This window comes from Budorcas taxicolor, chromosome 10 (assembly GCF_023091745.1).
Source record: "Budorcas taxicolor isolate Tak-1 chromosome 10, Takin1.1, whole genome shotgun sequence".
NCBI lineage: Eukaryota > Metazoa > Chordata > Mammalia > Artiodactyla > Bovidae > Budorcas > Budorcas taxicolor.
Genome location: NC_068919.1, coordinates 14,255,081 through 14,277,529, shown reverse-complemented (window position 1 = coordinate 14,277,529; position 22,449 = coordinate 14,255,081). Strand labels below are relative to the sequence as shown.

Here is a 22,449-nt window from a genome sequence, read left to right as displayed (position 1 = left end):
GCCATGAAATTAAAAGACACTTGCTCCATGGAAGAAAAGTTATGACCAACCTAGACAGCATATTAAAAAGCAGAGACATTACTTTGCCAACAAAGGTCCATCTAGTCAAAGCCATGGTTTTTCCAGTGGTCATGTATGGAAGTGAGAGTTGGACTATAAAGAAAGATGAGCGCTGAAGAATTGATGCTTTTGAAGTGTGATGTTGGAGAAGACTTTTGAGAATTCCTTGGACTGCAAGGAGATCCAACCAGTCCATCCTAAAGGAAATGAGTCCTGAATATTCATTGGAAGGACTGATGCTGAAGCTGAAGCTCCAATACTTTGGCCACCTGATGCGAAGACCTGACTCACGGGAAAAGACCCTGATGCTGAAGGCAGGAGAAGGGGATGATGGAGAATGAGATGGCTGGATGGCATCACCGATGCAATGGATGTGAGTTTAAGTAGTCTCCAAAGGTTGGTGATGGACAGGAAAGCCTGATGTGCTACAGTCCATGGGGTCACAAAGAGTTGGACACGACTGAGTGACTGAACTGAACTGAACTGCTAATTTGTTAGGCAAAAGAGTAATATTGGTTTGGCCAAAAAGTTTATTCAGGTTTTTATGTAAGATGTTATAGAAGAACCTAAATGAACTTTTTAGCCAACCCATTATACAGTTCAATTTGTATTCCTATGGTTCAACAGTGTTATGAAACATTTTTCACATATTTACTGGTTCTTTGCATTTTTAGCTCTGTGAGTAGTCCACTGATGTCATTTTGTCTATGTCAAGGTGTTTTACTATGATTATGGCAAGAAAACACTTTGTATTTAAGAGTATTAGTAATTTTTGTATTCCATATGTTGGAACTGTTTTTCCTATTTGTTATTTTATGATGCTTCTTAAAATTTTAATTTTTTGTTTCAAAAAACTTCAAAGCCACAAAGAAACTGAAAGGATAGTGAGGATGCAAATACCCTTCACCTAGATGATCAAGTGTAAACATCTGGTCCCCTGTGTTTTGTCTCCCTTTGTCTCTAGGATGTAGTCATATTCTGAATAAGGGGATTTCTGTACTGCCTTGTAACAACACAGAAGAGGGTGGCTCTAAGGGGGTCCAATAACTGAGTGAGAATATACCTTCTAATCTATGCTTATCGTTTAACAGAAACCTCTTCTTTCCTTCTCATTGTTTCTCACTATTATTTATTTGCTTTGTTCTTTTTTTCCCCCTCAAACACTAGTGTAACAGAATATAAAATGAAGATTTCTGTGCAGTTCTGATGGTGTTGGTACAGATGGTAGTCACCCTCCTAGTGTCAATGAGCAAAGGGTGGTCATTAAGAACAGTGTGAGCAGATACCTCATGCAATAAAATCTGTGCAAGCCAGCAATGGTAAGAGGAAGAACCACACTTTGACATAGAAGAAGAATCATTGCCAAAGTGGGAATAATAATGAAACCTATTTTGAAAACAATACAAAAGCACTTTGAGCTCTTTGGAGAAAATATACCACTTTTGATAATATCCTTATCATTGTCTTTGAATGACTGCTGGGGAAATCTTCCATTTGCTGGAATCCATTGTCATCACGTTGGGTACCTACTGGGTTTTGTCTCTACTAGACAAAATACCACCAGATTTTTTTCTTGAGCAATACTGGCGAAAAAGGAAAACCAGCCTCTGTGAAAATTAGACTTCTTGGCTTTTATATAGCTATGGTGTAGGAGAGGACACTTGCAGACAGTTGACTGGACTCTAGTCTGGGCCTCACTGTTCTTTTTAAGTTTTAAAAATTGAAGGATAGTTAGACTATAATGTTGTGTTAATTACTGCTATATAGCAAAGTGATTCAGTTATACATATATATGCATTCTTTTTTAAAATATTACTTTCCATTATGGTTTATCATAAGATACTGAATATAGTACTTTCTGCTATACAGTAGGATCTTGTTGTTTATCCATCCTATATATAAAAGGTTACACCTTCCACTCCCAGGGACTGCCTTGGATCTGCTTACTTTTAAGACCCAGTTTGGACTCTCTCCAGTTTTTGACCATGGCTCATTTCATTTCATTTTCAAATCTGAGGCCACTTTAGCCTCCCAAATCCACAGCTATGACTGAGATGCTCCCCCAGGCTTATAGGGCTCCTACGAACTTGCCAGGCGCCTGTCTTCCTGATAAGGCAGCCAGTGGTTGTATTACTTTATTGAACGGGAAAGGAAGGATGCAAAGACCATTTCTGGGTTCCAGCTCCACACCCCAGTTCACATCTTTCTCCACTCTTCTAGAACCTAACAGGGGCAAGGGCGCTCCTTGGCCATGGAGAACGGTGCAAGCAAAGTGCTCTGCCAGAATCTTTGTATTTGGTTCTCTGCTACCTAGTCTGTTCTCTTCAGCTAGCAGAGCATGCAAAACTGCAGCCCAGAAACTTCTGATGAGAAGACAAAGAGGAACTGGACACAGGCCAGGAGAACTCTCTTTGGAGCTGGTGACAGACATCTCGTCTCCCGCCCTGCTTCCCCTACCTGCTCCATGCTGGCACTTTCTCACGGCCATGTGTACACTCCATCTCTTGGATGCACACTCCCCACCTACTACAGATCTCCTGGCTGCCGTCTAAACAGTCCTCCCAGTTTGCCTTGTGTGGCTCTCTTAATTTATTATTATTTTTAATATTTGTTTTTTTGGCTGTGCTGGGTCTTAGTTGTTGCATGTAGGGTCTAGTTCCCTGACTGGGGATCAAACCCAGGCCCCCTGCACTGGGAGTGTGGAGTCTTAACTGCTGGACATGAGGGAAGTCCCTATTCTTTTAATTTAGAACTGAGTCAATATGAGGTAGTAAAATAACCTCCAATATTTTCTTCTCCAAGAATCCCTTTGTTATTTTCCCTACAGATTCTTTGTTTCAAACGATGATTTATATAAACCTATCTGAAAATGATATTTTTATTGTCAAATTTAAAAATCTAAGATAGGGCAATTCCCTGATGGTCCAGTAGTTAAGACTTCATGCTTTCATTGCCAAGGGCATGGGTTTGATATCTGATGGGGGAACTAAGATCCCACAAACTGCACGGTACGGCCAAAACAAACAAACAAAACCCTAAGATATAAATGACTTCAAACTAGACAGACTAGGGAAGGGCTGCCTCTGCCAAGGGATGATGGTTGCCTGTGGCACTACCTTCATGGAGGGGAAAAGGAAACGGGTACACTGAACACCCGAGGCTCTGTTCCCAACTACGAGAGCTGGGACCTGGTTGTATCCCTGGGTGTCTCTCTGAAACTTGACCTCCCTGTCTGATATGATTCATTTACCCTTGATATATATTTATGATGCAAAAAGGACCACAGGATTTTAAGCTTCATACAAAACCCTGATCTACATTCACTTCAAGTCAGAAGGCCTGGACTGAAGAAGGTCCAAAGTAAGAAAAGGTTATTTCTCTTTTTATTTCTTTTTAATTTTTTTTTTTTTTTACTATGGTTGGCTTACAATCAATTATACATATATACTCACCTAGAGTATATACACTCACCTAGAGACAAACATTCTGGAATGTGAAGTCAAGTGGGCCTTAGGAAGCATCACTACGAACAAAGCTAGTGGAGGTGATGGAATTCTAGTTGAGCTAAGTCAAATCCTAAGAGAAGATGCTGTGGAAGTGCTGCATTCAATGTGTCAGCAAATCTGGAAAACTCAGCAGTGGCCACAGGACTGGAAAAGGTCAGTTTTCATTCCATTCCCAAAGAAAAGCAATGCCAAAGAATGCTCAAACTACTGCACAATTGCACTCATCTCACACGCTAGTAAAGTAATGCTCAAAAGCCTCCAAGTCAGGCTTCAGCAATACATGAACTGTGAACTTCCAGATGTTCAAGCTGGTTTTAGAAAAAGCAAAGGAACCAGAGATCAAATTGCCAATATCATCGAAAAAGCAAGAGAGTTCCAGAATAACATCTATTTCTGCTTTATTGACTATGCCAAAGCCTTTGACTGTGTGGATCACACTAATCTGTGGAAAATTCTGAAAGAGATGGGAATACCAGACAACCTGACTTGCCTCTTGAGAAACCTGTGTGCAGATCAGGAAGCAACAGTTAGAACTGGACATGGAACAACAGACTGGTTCCAAATAGGAAAAGGAGTACATCAAGGTCATATATTGTCACCCTGCTTATTTAACTTATATGTAGAGTACATCATGAGAAATGCTGGGCTGGAAGAAGCACAAGCTGGAATCAAGACTGCTGGGAGAAATATCAATAACCTCAGATATGCAGATGACACCACCCTTATGGCAGAAAGTGAAGAAGAACTAAAGAGCATTTTGATCAAAGTGAAAGAGGAGAGTGAAAAAGTTGGCTTAAAGCTCACGATTAGGAAAACTAAGATCATGGCATCTGGTCCCATCACTTCATGGCAAATAGATGGGGAAACAGTGGAAACAGTGTTAGACTTTATTTTTTTGGGCTCCAAAATCACTGCAGATGGTGACTGCAGCCATGAAATTAAAAGACGCTTACTCCTTGGAAGAAAAGTTATGACCAACCTAGACAGCATATTAAAAAGCAGACACATTACTTTGCCAACAAAGGTCCATCTAGTCGAGGCTATGGTTTTTCCAGTGGTCATGTATGGATGTGAGAGTTGGACTATAAAGAAAGCTGAACACCGAAGAATTGATGCTTTTGAACTGTGGTGTTGGAGAAGACTCTTGAGAGTCCCTTGGACTGCAAGTCTGATCCAACCAGACTAAAGGAGATCAGTTCTGGGTGTTCATTGGAGGGTGATGTTGAAGCTGAACTCTAATACTTTGGCCACCTGATGCAAAGAGGTGACTCATTGGAAAAGACTCTGATGCTGGGAAAGATTGAAGGCAGGAGGAGAAGGGGACGACAGAAGATGAGATGGCTGGATGGCATCACCGACTCAATGGACATGAATCTGGGTGAACTCCAGGAGTTGGTGATGGTCAGGGAGGCCTGGTGTGCTGTAGTTTATGTGGTTCCAAAGAGTCAGACACGACTGAGCAACTGAGCTGATACTAATACTGATACATATATCTACTCTTTTTTAGATTCTTTTCCTATATAAATCATTACAGGGTATTGAGTTCCCTGTGCCATACAGTAAGTCCTTATTAGTTATCTATTTTATACATAGTTGTGTGTGAAAAGATCATTCCTCTTTAACTCAATACTAATTTTAATAAATCATCTCTTAGGTTGTATTATTAATGTATATGTTAGTTGCTCAGTCCTGTTTGACTCTTTGTGACCCCATGGACTATAGCCCACCAGGCTCCTCTGTCCATGGAATTCCCCAGGCAAGAGTACTAGAGTGGGTAGCCATTCCCTTCTCCAGGAGATCTTCCTGACTCAGCGATTGAACCTGGGTCTCCTATATTGCAGACAGATTCTTTACCGTCTGAACCACCATTTCAAGCAAGTTTTACTACTTTTGTTTTGTTTACCCTGGATACCAAAATCATCTTTACAGTAGAGCACGTCAGTCAGTCAGTCAGTCAGTCAGTTCAGTCGCCCAGTTGTGTCTGACTCTCTGCGACCCCATGAACCGCAGCACGCCAGGCCTCCCTGTCCATCACCAACTCCCGGAGTTCACTCAGACTCACGTCCATCGAGTCAGTGGTGCCATCCAGCCATCTCATCCTCTGTCATCCCCTTCTACCCCTGCCCCCAATCCCTCCCAGCCTCAGAGTCTTTTCCAATGAGTCAACTCTTCTCATGAGGTGGCCAGAGTACTGGAGCTTCAGCTTTAGCATCATTCCTTCTAAAGAAATCCCAGGGCTGATCTCCTTCAGAATGGACTGGTTGGATCTCCTTGCAGTCCAAGGGACTCTCAAGAGTCTTCTCCAACACCACAGTTCAAAAGCATCAATTCTTCAGTGCTCAGCCTTCTTCCCAGTACAACTCTCACATCCATACATGACCACTGGAAAAACCATAGCCTCCACTAGATGGACCTTTGTTGGCAAAGTAATGTCTCTGCTTTTCAATATGCTATCTAGGTTGGTCATAACTTTTCTTCCAAGGAGTAAGTGTCTTTTAATTTCATGGCTGCAGTCACCATCTGCAGTGATTTTGGAGCCCCCAAAAATAAAGTCTGACACTGTTTCCACACATGATGGGCTAAAAACTGAAAAGAAAGCTCCAGATGATCTAAATAGCATAAAAATCGATTTGCTTTAAACTATTTCCTGTAGGAATTGAATTTGACATGTTGTTGTTATTGTCTAGTTACTAAGTTGTGTCCGATTCTTTTGCAACAAAATAGACTGTAGCCTACCAGGCTCCTCTCTCCATGGGATTTCCCAGGCAAGAATACTAGTGTGGGTTGCCATTTCCTTCTGCAAGGGATCTTCCTGACCCAGGGATTGAATATCCATCTCCTGCATTGACAGGCAGATTCTTTCCCATTGAGCAACCAGCGAAGCCCTTGAATTTGGGATACGCTTTACTAAAAATACAAAAGATGTAACCAGAACTAGGGCCCTGAAATAACTGTCATGATGTCAAGCACTGAAATGCAGGAAAAATAACACAGAATAACTTTATTAAAGTCTAAATTCTGCCATTAACTTCATATGCAAAACTTGTTTGGAAATTAGAATGGATATAAACAAAGCAAAGGAAATTTTGTCTTTACAGTCATCTCACTGAGTGAGAAAACTTGTTTTTTTTTTTTTTTTTGTACTTATTTTAGACCCTAAAATGGCTATTTTACTTACCATTTGGAAGCATGAGAAGAATATAAGTTATAATCAATAGGAGTTGTTAACACATGTTGGTGTACAACGTTTAAATACTTCTCGATGTGTATCTGTTACAGAAAAGTTAAAGTTTAGGCCATTAGAGTGGACTGGAAATCCTCACCTAATTTTCTCCATTTCATTAGGTTAACCCTCTGACTGATGTAATTAAGCCAAAAGAGATAAAATGCTATGTTTATTACAAGCCTAAGGTATCATTAGGCATCTCAAGGCCAAATTACTTTATCCCAAAAAGCATCATCAACAGTTGAGACTCAAAGCTTAGGTGACCTGTAGCATTTTTCACAAATGAAACTGCACAGTAGTCAGTTTGCTACTTGGTCGGGGAAACTTGCTAGGTACCGTGGACACAGAGTAATGTCTTTCTCTTACCAGGACTTCAAGCAAGCATCTGAGGAAAGAGTTTGGCCTTTAGGTAACAGATGATTTTAAATGGCCAAATCCAAAGACTCCAGCTGGGTCCAGCCCTCTCACCATCACGTTATCTAGGACAACAGCATGCTAAAAACGATGAGGCAACAACATATTACCCCATCTCTCAGCCTCAGGAGCTGAGCTAGGAAGCCAGTAAGATGGAACAGTGAAGCTTGGAAGTAAGAGCAGAGATGCTGATAGAGGTCTAGACGATGGAGGCTGTCTGTATTGGAAACACGTGCTAATCGATCCTGGTTTTGTACATGAGTGTTATCCTAGTCTGAAGATTGGATTCTTCTGTGCCCTCAGGTCCATCTATAATAATGAAGTTCCTATCTATTTTAAAAAATATTTATTTATTTATTCGGCTGTGCCAGGTCTTCATTGCAACATGTGGGATCTTTAGTTGGGGCATGTGAATTCTTAGTTACAGCAGGTGGGATCTCGTACCCTGACCAGAAATTGAACCCAGGACCCCCCTGCATTAGAAGCTTGGGGTCTTAGCCACTGGACCACCACAGGAAAGTCCTCCTATCTCCTTTATTTCTATTTCCAGTGTTATGTACTAGGTTATAATATTTAAAAATTACTTAATCTTAAAATACTTAAGCTATTAAGGAAGAGTGAACTCTTGTTTTTTAGAACCCCAGTGATTCTAATAGAAACTCTCTGTGATGTGTTGGTATGAATTCTTTTCTGTCAGGCATACTGTTGGACTAAGAGTAGTTATTTTTAAAATTATAAATTCTTTTTATCAAACCACACTTTAGGGGTCATAAATTACTGCATAATCATATATTACCCATATCACATTCTTTGTGGCATGTGACAGGATGTAAATCAATCAATCAGCTAATAATCACCATTCTTAAAAAAGGAACAGGATGGGAAAGCTGATGACCAACCAAAGCCCCCTCTGTTCCAGAATTGCACAGAGCCTGTGAGAAGCACAGTTCTTCTGGAGGAATCTTTGTCTCCTTCCAGGATTTTACTTAATATCTAAAGCTCTACTTACTTTTAACCCCATTTCAGTCCTTTTGATGGCTGTTTCAAGATTCTGAATGTCTAGAGCCCCGCCTTTTTCCTCAAGTGGGAATTTTGTTAATTTCTCCCTTAATTCATAAAGATCTTCATGGACCTAGGGAGAGAAAAATGTAAAAGAATACATAAATATTACACCTAAAACAGTTACTTGGCTTAAAGGTTTGCAATCTGCTTGAATTGCTAAAGACAATAAAGTTGATTTAAAGGTGGTGTTCATTGAAAAGACTGTGCTTATAGTTCTAGGATGTGCTTTATTAGATGGCTCCAGTTACTGTCTTTCAGAGTTTGAAAAATTAAGATTTCATATAATTTTCTATTTATCCTTCCCCCATTAGAAACAGATCCAAGATAAAATTGCAACCCAAATACCTTCTGCTTTCTCTGGTGGAAAAGAAGGTAAGTCAGATATAAGAAAAAGTTCATTCCAAACTCTGATTTCTACTAATTGATTGAGAGGTTAAAAAGAAAAAAGAAAACTTCCAGAAAAGAGAGGTTCTAGTGAAAACAGTGCCTGTCAAAAGAGAATTATAAATATGTTGACAGGGTCTGTTGGTTTTCCATTCTAGCTAGATCTTCCCCACTTAGCACTCTGGAGGAGCAGTTCTGTAGGTGTGGCCTTAATTTTATGTACCCAGAAATGAAAACAACCCATGAAGAAAAAGCAACATGTCATTACTTGAACATTTTCCTTCAGTTCATATTTTCCTTAGAAATGATGAACATTTCTCCAAAGTCAAGCACCCTCAGAGTAACATGAGCATTATGAAATTAAACAGCACAAGTTTCTCTGCCTTCATATTAGAAACCAAGCTTCCAGAGACAAATACAGATGGCACCAATTATGGCATGGGCTGCTGCCACAAGAGAAACATTTCGCTATGCAAATTTATGAACCCAACACCTGTTTCAGCAATAGTCACACCAATAACAATCTGCAGATTGGGTTGCTAAAGGCATTTTGAAAGTTACCTTTTTCTCTGTTGGTATAACTGGACCTACGCATTGATCCAGCCTATGTTATCAATTACTCTCAAACATTCCCAAGGAGCCAAGTATTTGAAAGATCAAAAGATTTGCATCTTTCCAGTGATGAGCAGCACAATCTGGCAGACAGATCAGGTCATTTGTACCCTGCACAGATTATCATGTTGCGCCTCCAGGGCTCACAGACTGAAATTTAAACACACCTACTGTTTGCTGATAGGCACTACGGATGAAGATGTATTAATACTTTTTTTGATTTTGTTTGTCCAAATTACTGCTGCAAGCTATTTACAATCTATTGTCTAAAGACATTTGGAAAGTACAAAAAGGCAGTTCAAGGGCAAGCCCACTTACAGGCCCATAGTTTCGTGGTCTAACTTTTTCTTTGTAAGGTTTATTTATTTATGGCTGCACTGGGTCTTCATTTTCCTCTAGCTGTGGCGCGCGGACTGCTCACTGTGGTGAGCTGTTGCCGAGCACAGGCGCTAGGCTCACGGGCTTCAACTGTTGTGGCTCTAGACAGCTGGCTCCGTAGTTGCAGCTCACAGGCTTAGTTGCCACAAGGCATTTGGGATCTGTCTTCCAAGAGCAGGGATTGAACCCATGTTCCCTGCATTGGCAGGAGTATTCTTAACCACTGGACCACCAGGGAAGCCCCTGGCTCAACTTTTGAATGCACCGAATTTCCTTCTCGTAGCTCTAGTATTTGTAGCTTCATGTATCCTTCTAAAATTATACCTGTCAACTGCTGGAGGGAGTGCAAACAACACTGGATTATTTACCAGGGAACTGAAAATCTGGTTACTTCATCTGTTTTGTAGGAACCATTACGTCTTCATAGCGTTGTGAGATAATATGTAACAGTCTAATGGTAATAACTCGGTAAAAGGCAGATGAACGTGATTCCTTGTTCTATTACTAGTCACACAATGTCCGTGCACACCATCCACATTTCCTCTAGTGTGAGGAAATTACTAGAGTGAGAATTAGTCTTCTTATGGAATGAAAATGAGACAATACATGTGTAAATGAACTAATATAGGCTTTGGAATCAGACAGCTATGAGCTAGAATTCTATTTCCTTTTTTACTAAACTGAGATAGGCAAATTTACTTTTTTTTTTAGAGCCTTAGTGTTCTTATCTGTAAAATGGGGATAAACAGCACCTTTCAACACAGTGGCAAGAATAAAATGAGTTAAAAAGATGTAAAGTGCTTTGTCCAGGGCCAGCCACAGAGGAGGACACTGAGCCAATGTTAATTCTCTTCTCCTGATTGGTAAAACCTAGTGAAACACTTTGTATGTAACTGGCACTTAGTAAATATTCACTGATTTGAATTACTCTCTTAATCTTTCTCAAGAGCTTTTTACTTTCCTAGCCAGGTATTGTCTTCTTCTTAGTAACTGCACATTTGTTTATATAGCTGCAACAGAGACAACTACTGTAGGAAATGTTTCACCAGACCTGGGTAGAAAAAGATTAGGTTCTAAATCTTTGTTCTTTCTTCAAATAGATTCACTCTCCCATACTGAAATTTTATGTGTCACCCATCATTTTTGTGATCATCAAATTCATTGCTTTCTGTACATTTCCCACTTGGAGAAAGATTTTGACAGTTTGGGGACAGGGCTACTTAATAAGAAGCTCTCAAAAGATTTAATGCAGACAAAAATTGCTCTACAATTTAAATTATTTTTTAGGCTTTTGCCATACCACGTGGCTTGTTGGATCTTAGTTCCCCAACCAGGGATTGAACCTGGGCTCTTTGCATGAGGAGTCTTAACCACTGGACCGCCGGGGAATTTCCTAGAATTTAAGAGCCATGCAACGAGACTCAGTTTTTTCAAAAGCAGTCTTATAATTCCATTTCTCTGCTAGTCCTAGGATCACACTTTGAGATAAGAGCTAAAGATAAGACTTTGAATGAGTCATTATCATTTCTTTTAATATGGTGTACCATATTAAACCAGACAGAAGAGGTTGATAAGAGTTCAGTCAGTTCAGTTCAGTTGCTCAGTCATGTCCAACTCTTTGCGACCCCATGGACTGCAGCACACCAGGGCTCCTTGTCCATCACCAACTCCTGGAGTTATTCAAACTCATTCCATTGAGTCGGTGTTGCCATCCAACTATCTCATCCTTTGTTGTCCCCTTCTCCTCCTGCCTTCAACCTTTCTCAGCATCAGGGTCTTTTCAAATGAGTCAGTTCTTCGCATCAGGTGGCCAAAGTATTGGAGTTTCAGCTTCAGCATCAGACCTTCCAGTGAATATTCAGGACTGATTTCCTTTAGGACGGACTGGTTGGATCTGCTTGCAGTCCAAGGGACTCTCAAGAGTCTTCTCTAACACCACAGTTCAAAAGCATCAAATCTTCAGTGCTTAGCTTTCTTTATAGTCCATCTCTCACATTCATTCATGACTACATATAATATTAATTTTTTTCTCATTATACATATTCTACATTGTATCAGGGAGAATTGTAACTACAGATCAGATTCAATAATTAGATTAAGGGGTGGCCTCTCTTTCTCTACATAACCCTCCACTTAAGTGTGTACAAAGTAACCCTTTCAAGCAAGTAGGGGTGTTGATCAACATAGATATGATTATTCCTAGTTCTTCCCAAAGAGAGATCTAGCCTCTGCTCTTAGACCCTGGGAAGTGATCAGTAGGCTCCCGGAGTATCCCGCTTGATGGGAATGGGGTTTATGATGGGGACTTTGAGCTATGCTGTATCAGTTCTAATCTCTAGAGGAATTAGACTGAAATTATTGGTCTGCTCTCTGGGAAGGGCTGAAGACTAAAGTCAGCCAAATGGGCATTGTGACTGAGCTCCAATAAAACCTCTGGACATTAAAGTCTTGGGAAAGCTTCCCTAGTTGGCAATAATCTGTATATGTTGTCACGTATCATGACTGAAAGGAGGTAATGCTCTCTATGACTCCACAGGGAGAAAATGGCTGGAAGCTCCATTTGAACCCCTTCTGGACTCTGCCCTGAGCCTCTCTTCCCTTGGTTGATTTTAATTTCTATTCTTTTGCTATAAAAACACTGTAATTATAAACATAGTGCTTTTCTGAGTTTTGTGAGTGCTCTAGCAAATTAGCCAATGTGACATGGTTGGGGCTTCCAAAAGTGTAGGCAGCTGGTCTGAATTAAGGATAGTTCTAGGGGGCCCTGAACTTGTGCCTGGTGTCTAAACGAGGGCAGTCTTGTGGAGACTCTTCCCTCACACTTGACAGTTTGGCTAAACTCATTCTAGGGTGATGGTGAAAGCAAGGACAAGAAAAGGTGAGGTAAGAAGATCTGGGTATGATTTATATTGCGGAAGTCTATAAAATTGGTGAGTTTAGGGGTTTAAAGAAGTCTCCCAGAGGGGAGGACCAAATCATGGCAGGAAGAAAAATTAGACCAAGTGCAGAACTGAGTAGAGTTCTGATAGTCCTTAGGGAAATAACTTCAAATTTTTAGTCAAGTAGAGCTATATATGCGTTAAAGTTGATGATATGTCAAAAATGTTTCAGAACCATCGCAAATAAATGTAGGGCAGGGCGAAAGTAGTGCTTTCAACATTCTGGAAAAATCTGAGTGTAACGGTCACAAACTGAGTTGTACTGAGACATCAAAACTTTCATGATGTTCCCCCCTCAGATTAGAGAAAGTTACTTTCCTGTGCTTTTTTGTCACCTTTCCACATTCCACAAAGTTTAACTTGATTAGCAAGCTTTTATCTTGTTCCCAAGTAAGGAATTTTTATTATTTTTTATTGCGATATAATTGACATAAACATTGTATTAGCTTCACATAGACAACATCAGTCAATATTTGTACATATTGCTAAATGATTGCCACAGTAAGGCTAGTTAACATCCATCACCACATATAGTTATAATACAACTTTTTTCTTGTGATGAGAACTTGTAAGATTTACTCAGCCGCTTTCAAATATACAGAATTATTAACTGTAATCACCATGGTGTGCATTACATCCCCAGAACTCCATTATATGCAAGGGACTTTTAGAGTGAAAAAAATTGGGGTACTTAAGAAAAGCAAGTCTTCCCTTATAGCTCAGCTGGTAAAGAATCCGCCTGCAATGCAGGAGATCGAAAGCAGTTCATCTGTTTCAACTTCCGGCCAGATACGTGTCTGATTTGTATCTCCTCCACTTCCTTACATCATAGGATCAAACTTTTCAGAATACAACATTTAAAAATGGTGCCTCAGTGGAACATGGATTTTTCCAAAGTAAAGGTCCCAGAGGGGTGTATCGTCCTGGAGTTTTACCAGAGGCGGATTGGTCGTGCTTCGGCCGCGCAACCTCCATCGTCAGGCTCAAGAGGTGTGTGAGGCTGGCGAGAGAGGTCTAGGTTGGCACACTTGAGAGTTCTTTAAACCGTGGTGTTGGAGGCAATCTGAGAAGCGGCGCTTTAAGTGGGTAACCGTAAGTGGGTAGGCTCTGCTGGGCCTCGCTCGCTCGAAGGGTTCTAGCTGGACAGGGTTAGGAGAGGCCCATTTCCCACCTGGATTAAGATAGATCCGACGGGGTCTTGGTTTTCCTTCTCCTGGGCCATGCCTACGGCCCGGCGAGAATCCCTCCCTAGGAAGGCGCGGTCTCCAGACTCGGGAACTTGCCGCGGAGGGAGCTCGTCCCCATGGCAACGCCACGCGAAGCCCAGCCTGGTCCACGCCGGGAGCGGAAGAGGGGGCAAAGGAGGAGGCAGGGCCGGCCGTGCCTGCTGAGACGCGCCTTTCTTGCGCGTCTCCCCCGCGCGCCGGCGGCCGTGGTATCGCCCAAGGCGGAAGTGGCTCCGGGAAGGAACCGGTTCTCGGGCGCAGTGATGGCTGCAGGCGTCCCCTGCGCGCTCGTTACCAGCTGCTCCTCCACCTTCTCCGCAGACCGGCTAGTGCAACGTGAGTAGCGAGGCTCCTGGGCCGACCTCCAGGCCCCAGTACGAGCCTCGGCAGGGGGCAGTCCCAGCACCGCAGCCTCTCTCGGGGCCTCGGTCCTCGCCGCGAGCCCTGGACTCTTCCTCCCCTCGGTGGTGGCCCGAGGCCCCTCGGGTGCCCCTCGGATGTGGTCATGGTGCCTAGTGCCCCAGGTGTCCACTGTTAGCTACAATACTCGTTGCTTCTCTGTCTCTACCTGGCCCACCATGGGGTTTGTTCCAGCGTTTTCTGTTAAGTAGGACCTCAACCCAGGGATTGTCGGCGGGGAGCCGTTGAGGTGAGCAGAAAAGGCTCTCTGGGAATTGAACCGATGAACGCGAGCGTCAGGTGCAGGATTCGTGATTTATGCTGTCATCCCTGCTCTTGAGGTAGAGAGTGTGGTTCCTCTGCACCCTCTGCCCCATGTGTATATGTTACGACTTGTTAAACTTGCCCCCTCCTCTCTGAGTTATTCACTGCCTTGCCTTCCTCCTGAGACGAGGCCCTCCGCTAGCATTAGTTTTTGGTTATTATCGGGCCTAGTATTTTTCCCTCTAGACCCTCATAGTGGTTGTCAACCTAAGTCACTCTTCAAAGAATCGTAGGCGAGGAGGGGGGACCAGTGGAGTAGAGAGAGCATAGGGTTTTGGGTTTGGGGCTCGACCCTTCCACTGAGACTCCGCAAAGTTGATTATAACTCAAGACTCCTCTGTGTCAAATTGTGGCTTCGAGTCAGAACGATGACTCTCAGCTGTAACCTGTGCTCTTCAGTTTTCTGATCTGTAAAGTGGTGATAATTTTCACATGACTGTTGTGCTTAACACTTTGAGTGATCAGTCGGTAAATGGTAAATACTGTTAATAAAGCACATTCTCTCTCTAGCCCTCGGTTTCCTGATTCTGAAAGTGGGGCGTGCTAAGTCGCTTCAGTCGTGTCCGACTCTTTGCGACCTCCTGGACTGTCGCTCGCCAGGCTCTTCTTTCCGTGGGATTCTCCAGGCAAGAATACTGAAGTGGGTTGCAAAGATCCAGGGGATCTTCCCGACCCAAGGATCGAACCCGCGTCTCTTACGTCTCCTGCTTTGGCTGACAGGTTCTTTACCACTAGCGCCCCTTGGGAAGCCCTGAAATGGGGCATATGAATCTACCTCGCGGGATTCTTTGAAGGATAGATGATGTGACATTTTGAAAGCATTTGGTAAACTATAAAGCATTATATAAAAGTAACTTTTCCTTGTACTGGTCAAATGACAGAATTAGGCAGGGTGTCTCTCCAGCACAAATACTATGTAACTTAGTTATCATTTGTGATCACCTAAAAAGTTCCTTGCCAGAGTAAAAGTTTAATTATACACTAAGTGGTAACCAGCTGCTTTAATTATGCCATTTCCTTACCTCTCAGCAGTGCTTCTTCTGATTTATTTCCTTTCTTTTTAAAAATTGTTTTATTGTAAAAGTAGTGCATAGTCCATTAAATAAGATTTAGTGTAATGGAGAAAAGAAAATGTCCGCCAGGGTCTCATCCCCCAAACACAAATACTGTGTTAACATTCCTGTGCATTTACTTCCAGTGTTTTTCCCCCAATGCACAGATTTTTGAAAATTGGTAATTGCATTTCCAATATATATACAATTTTGATCCTGATATTTTATAATAGTTTTAACATTTTATATATAGCATGTTATATTTTATTTTACATATAAAATTCAAATATTGTATCTGAAATATTAAATATATTTATATAAATGTATGAAGTTATGTATTTATAACATTTAAGGCATGATTTTTATAAATATATTTATATAAATATACTTTTATTTTCAAATAATATTTCATATTTTTCATTTGTAAAAATTTACCATTACATTGTAAGTTAATTTTCATTATATATTACATCTAGAGAACGTATTAGAATTTGTTCAGAATTCTTAAGCTTCTTGGTGTGTGCATTTTGATTTCCATTACTGATATATAAAAGTCCTTTCAAAGTCAGTCTTGAAAGTATTAAGTTTTCTTGTGGCTATCACGTGCTTTCGTTGCAGGAAGGGGTCCCCTTCCAGGGCCCAAGAGTGGGCTCTTGTCTAACACTCAGAAAAATGAATTGTCAGAGGAGACACACAAGCTGGCAAATCTACAGACATTATTGGGAAGGGGCTTCCCTGGTGGCTCAGAGGTTAAAGCGTCTGCCTGCAATGCCGGAGACCAGGGTTCGATCCCTGGGTCAGGAAGATCCCCTGGAGAAGGAAATGGCAACCCACTCCAGTATTCTTGCCTGGTGAATCCCATGGATGGAGGAGCCTGGGAGGCTATAGTTCATGGGGTCGCAAAGAGTCGGACACAACTGAGTGACTTCACCTGGGCAGAGAACGGCAGGGTAAGGGGACCCAGCAGAGCTGCTTTGCCACGTGGCTCATAGTCTTGTGTGTCGTGATAATGGAATCAGTTTCCAGGTTGTCTCTGGCCAGTCTTTTCTGACTTGGCGTCCTTCCCGGTGGCGAGTGCGTGGCTTAGTGAAGATGGCTTCCAGCGCGGAGGATTCTGGGAGGTGGGTAGGACGTATGGACTGGAGTCTCCTCTCTTCTTTTGCTGCTAAGTTGCTGCTAAGTCACTTCAGTCGTGTCCAACTCTGTGCGACCCCATAGGTGGCAGCCCACCAGGCTCCCCCGTCCCTGGGATTCTCCAGGCAGGAACACTGGAGTGGGTTGCCATTTCCTTCTCCAGTGCATGAAAGTGAAGTTGCTCAGTCGTGTCCGACTCTTAGCAACCCCACGGACCGCAGCCTACCAGGCTCCTCCATCCATGGGATTCTCCAGGCAAGAGTACATATGGACTGGAGTCTCCTCTCTTCTCTTGACCTTTTCTCAACTCTTCCAGTTGGTGCTATTTTGTTAGTTATGCATTCCTTATCAGGACCTGCTGTCCTAAGATAAGCTTGCAAGTGGTACTATCTTGCCTGCCCAGGGCAGGCAGTTTCTGTTGGTGTTTCCCCTAACAGTTTAAGAATTTGCAGACACAGTCATTTCTTGAAGGAGCTGATTACCTGTAGTTGGTGAATGATAATACTGTACTCTAAAATATATTAGCATCGTTGGAAATGAAATAAATCCTGTAAAACAATCCACTTTATTTCTGTATATAAAATGTTTCTTGGATAGCTTCTATGTTGGTTAAAATTAGATAACCTTTCCTTTGTGGTTCCATTAGTGTTTTATAGTGAAAAATAAGAACAATTGATGAAGAGATTAGTTGAGTAAGGAAAAGTGAACCATAAAAGAGAGATTTTACCCAGGTTAATGATTTGGGTAACCATGGTAACATTAGAATGTAGTATTTGCTGAGTTTTGATTCTGTTTTATACTTAAAGATGGAGTCATCACAGTTTGAATCTAAGTTTGGCATAAAAGATGGAGACTACCATAATGAATGACTTTTCATTAAGTGTTCAGTGACATTAAGCCATAGTATGGTTTTGGACTGAATCTGAATTTACCTTTTTGGGAAGATTTGGTTTCCTTCCATGCATTAGGAAGGAGAACATTTCGGTTTCTCCAGTTTCTTTCCTTCAATATTTGATCTATTTCATTGCTTTTAACCAACGATGGAAAATATTTCTTAACCAAATAACCAAGTTTATTATAAGTATTCATGAAATAAAAATCAGTATGCCGCCACTATGGGTAAAGTATGGACTTTGTGAGAAGCTTTTTTCATTTTGTCACTCAGGGGCCTTATGTGCAGTTTTCTGGGTAGGTATCTGACATTAGATAAAAGGGGCATTACCGTTGTAGATTTTTAAAGGGGAGTGAAGGTTCCTGATGCTTGTACAAGGCTATATGTGGTGTGAGAGCAAGTGTCTGTACCCCCAGGCCAGACCTCTTTCCACCTCACACATGTTTATGCGAACATTTTACTTTTATTCTGGAAAAGTGTATTCTGATATTAAGAACGGAGCTAGTCTGTGTGCCAGTTTGTTGTTTAGTCACTAAACCGTGTCTGACTTTTTTGCGACCCCATGGACTGTAGCCCGCCAGGCTCCTCTGTCCATGGCATTTCTCAAGGAAGAATACTGGGGTGGGTTGCCATTTCCTTATCCAGGGAATCTTTCCAATCTAGGGGTCCAACCTCCAATCTAGGGGTCCAGCTGGTGTCTCCTACACTGGCAGGTAGATTCTTTACCACTGAACCACCAGGGAAGCCAGTTACTGTAGCTAAAATGATGGCTAAGAGACTATTCCTGTCTTCAGGAAGGATGTGGTCAAAGTGCATGCTCCACCTGTGAAAATATTAAATGTATTAGTAGATACCTAAGTCTTAACATCTTATTTTACTTTCCTAGAAGAAACTTTCGATAGAAAAATCCCATTTGGTTTTAATATATGTAATGCATATTTAGCAACTGTAAGCCATTTAGGTTCTATACCTAAACTTGTGGAGCAAAATTTTTTTCTTCCTGTGAAATGTGGGAATTTGGAGATCTTAAAATCAAGCATTTTTATGTATATCAACACTCTTCCCAAACATGTTTTCACATAATTCAGTTTGGTTCTTGTATCCCCGTGAATTAACAAAGTCAGAAAATTTGAATTTTAAAAATGAATAAACTGTGGCTCAGAAGCACTTGGTGAGTTGCCTAGATTGCTGAAGTACCAAGTGTGGAGGATGTGTTCTCTTTCGGGATTTGTGTGCATGGGCTGTGCAAATGAAATATGTTGAAATTCCTCAACAATCAGAATTATTTAAATTTAAGGTGGTTGCATTGAAGAGAGAAGATTAACTCTAAAAGAAGGTTTTAAAATATGCTGGCATTTCCACTTAGAATGGTTGAAGTCTTAATTCTGAGTGAAGGGAAAAAAAGAAATCATTGCCCAAAGCATCTGTATTTTAAATAGAGTATGTGCATGCCTAATAGTCTTTAACAGTGTCTGGATTTTTTTCCCCTCAATGGAGGGAACCCATAGTACACACATTGTATATATTAGTTCTGATATATAAAATTAACATTAAAATTAAAGGGTTGTTCCACATCATGTCTAACAGCATCCCTTCTAAATGTGAAATTCTAAGTATTGGTTATTTTTATGTTAGATTATATAATTCAGTTCAGTCGCTCAGTCATCGTCAACTCTTTGTGACCCCATGGCCTGCAGCGCGCCAGGCTTCCCTGTCCATCACCAACTGCTGGAGCTTGCTCGAACTCATGTCTGTTGAGTCGGTGATGCCATCCAACCATCTCATCCTTTGTTGTCCCTTTCTCCTCCTGCCTTCAATCTTTCCCAGCATCAGGGTCTTTTCCAGTGAGTCAGTTCTTCTCATCAGGTGGCCAAAGTATTGGAGTTTCAGCTTCAGCCTCAGTCCTTCGAGTGAATATTCAGGACTGATCTCCTTGATGATTGACTGGTTGGATCTCCTTGCAGTCCAGGGGACTGTGAAGAGTCTTCTCCAGCGCCACAGTTCAAAAACATCAAGGTTTATATAATACTTTTTTTTTCATGTTTATCTTTTGAAAACTGAAAAATCAAGCCCCATTTTAAAGTTGCAGTAGACACTTCACTTGTAATAAAAAATCTGACATTTTGTATTTGGAATTCAGATGCATTTTTACCCTGGAAACAACCTGCTGGTCCTCAGGTTTCTACAGCTGTGGAACCAGGTAGCTCAATTATAAGATGGAGAAACTAGACTTTGGGGAATTACACAGGCAAAGCTGGCCATCAGGCTGCCCACTGCTGCATTCGGAAGCATTCATTCTGTGAAACTGGGAGTTTGTTCTAGGTCTGTCAGACTCCTACAGTTTACAAAAGATCTTAAAGTAATTTACCAAAGAGAACATTCCTAGTTAGGGGCAGGGGCTATTATACAACGTAGCCAACGTTATCTATCAACAGAATAGGGATAGGAGCTTGTGACTTCTAATTTGGGTTTTCCTGTAGCAGCTGGAGGTTTTCTGAATGGAGCCTTTAGTTTACTTGGGAAATAAGTAATAATTTTTGCTTAAACAAAGTTGCTTATTTTGTTGTGGTAGGAGAACTCTGCCTTTGATTGGATTGTGTATTTCCAAGTCTGTATTTTCCTCAAAGAAAGAAAGATTGGGCCAGGAAAATTTCCCATGAGGATGATTTCAAATGGTAGTGGAGGAACTTTGATTTGTTTTCAACTATAATACTGAATATATTTAATTTTCAAATAACATTAAAAGAAGGCTCAAGATTTTTATCTTTATTGAATGAGGAATATTAAGTCATCAACCTTAAGATTAAATACAAGTTCACATCCTCTCCATACTCAAAGGGGACTTAAAACACGTTCATATTATCTTTCTGTGTGTCTGTGTGTGTGTGTAGGTGTAAGTAAAATTAAAGCTCAAAGAGATTGTGATTTTCTAAGTTTGTTTAGGCCATAAAAGTTGGGGAGCCAAGATTCAATTCTATCTTTTGTGTGTATGAAATACGAACTTTCTGGTGACCAGAGCTATCTGTCTTCAAGGTGAATTGAGGGACAGGAAAAATTACAGAAGATTTTACTATGACATTGAGAACTTTTATGGTTCAAATAAGTTTATACCTTTTCTTTTGTGATAGTTGGAGCCTTAGTAGATGAACTATGGTAAGTTAAATAATAAATGAAAATGCCTCTGTTGTTGCCCAATTTGTTTTTTTAATCCATTGAGTAGAGAATTTGTATGAAGTGCTTGACTAATCCTTTAGCCATTTTCGATGAGTTAAATGATTATAAGGTGTTTGTCTTCCCAGTAACGGAGGTTGGGGAGCAGGAGGAGAACAGCAGTGGGGAAGTGTTGCGCATCAGACCGTGGTGCACAAAACCGTTCATGATACTGAGAGTACTGCATCTTCCTGGAGAACTGAGTGTGTCAAAACTCAGACCTTTCTTTCTGGGCCACTCAATGGCTTATTTTTGCGCAGCGAAAGGTAAAAACATCCAGAACATATGCAGTTGTCATTTGATTTAAACAACTTGCTGCCTTTTGCCCTGAATAATTTTTTAGCAAATAGTGACACTCAATAAATAATGAAATCTGATATGAAACCATTTTTTTTTAAAGCTATAAGTATGAAAATTGTTTTAAATATGTCTGGCAAGAATGAGAATCCTGGACATGACATTGTATTTATGTTGGAGCCAGTGCACAAACATTTCCCTGATAATTACTTATCCAAGAAGCAAGACTAAGGTATATTAAGACAGAGAGGATTGCTGTGGAACTCTTAAAGAGCCTTTGTGATGTTTCAGGTTCGGTAACAAATGACCTATTTAGGGTTTAATTTTGTACATAGACCTGAAAGCTGGTTCTACACAGGGGTAAAGTAGTATCGTACCTGAATCAAAATCAGTATGCTCAGAGCAGAAAAATGAGCAGGATCATTGGGGAATAACACTGTTATGCTGACATAAGAGAATTACCATTCTGTCTGAAGTCTGCTGGGGTTTTTAGGACTTTTGTGGGGAAAACATTTGTGAATTGAGCACTGAGTTCTACCCACGTCCTGGCTACCTGACTTTAAGCAGGTTAATTTCTCATCCCACAGATACTTAACTGTCTTTGCACGTGCTGTCGTCGTTCTCAGCGTCTAAATCCTGTGCCTCAGTCACCTACCTTATCCATAAAGTGAGAGCATTATCGCCCAGTTCCCGTGATTTTCTTCCAAGCCCCTTTATTGGGGTGTAATTTAAATGCTGCAAAATCCACCTGTTTTTAAGTGTAGGCCATTCCTCTCATCCTGGAAGAAAACCTAACTGTTTGCAGTCATTTCTCATTCCCAACCCCAGCTCTGCGCAGCCACTAATATACCTCCCACCACTATACAGTTGCCCTTTCTGGACATTTTATATAAAAGGAGTCATGCAACATGTGGTCTTTTGTGCCTGGCTTCTTTGACTTAGCTTGATCTTTTTGAGATTCATCCCTGTTGTAGCATGTACTTGATATTCCATTGTATGGCTAGGTCACATTTTGTTTACCTGTTCATCAGTTGATAGACATTCGATTGCTTCCAGTTTTTGGCTATTATGAACAAATGCTATGAATAATAATAATATGAATGCCGTTGTGGACTGTCTAAGAAACTGTTGTATTCTTTTATGAAACTGCTGGACTCTTCCAGAGTGGCGGTACCATTTTACCTTTCCCATCAGCAGTGTGTGGTGTTGTTTAATCTCTTAGTCGTGTTCGACTTTTGCGACCGCAGGGATTGCAGCCTGCCAGGTTTCTCAATCTGTGGGATTTCCCAGGCAAGATGACTGGAGTGGATTGCCATTTCCTTCTGCAGGGATCT

General features: G+C 41.2%; 2 protein-coding genes across 2 annotated transcripts in view; one reads left to right on the top strand and one right to left on the bottom strand.

The window, feature by feature from the left end:
- The window catches only part of IQCH (IQ motif containing H), a 227,253-nt gene extending 213,450 nt beyond the window's left edge, over positions 1–13,803 (bottom strand). The window contains exons 1-3 of the mRNA XM_052646857.1: positions 13,753–13,803; positions 8,216–8,338; positions 6,745–6,836 (exon numbers count right to left, since the gene is read on the bottom strand). Coding sequence (XP_052502817.1) covers positions 6,745–6,836; positions 8,216–8,338; positions 13,753–13,803 — 266 coding nt within the window. The remainder of the gene's footprint in view (positions 1–6,744; positions 6,837–8,215; positions 8,339–13,752) is intronic.
- A 244-nt stretch (positions 13,804–14,047) lies between these two features.
- The window catches only part of AAGAB (alpha and gamma adaptin binding protein), a 70,564-nt gene continuing 62,162 nt past the window's right edge, over positions 14,048–22,449 (top strand). The window contains exon 1 of the mRNA XM_052646845.1: positions 14,048–14,143. Within this exon, the coding sequence (XP_052502805.1) occupies positions 14,071–14,143 (73 nt within the window). The 5' untranslated portion in view covers positions 14,048–14,070. The remainder of the gene's footprint in view (positions 14,144–22,449) is intronic.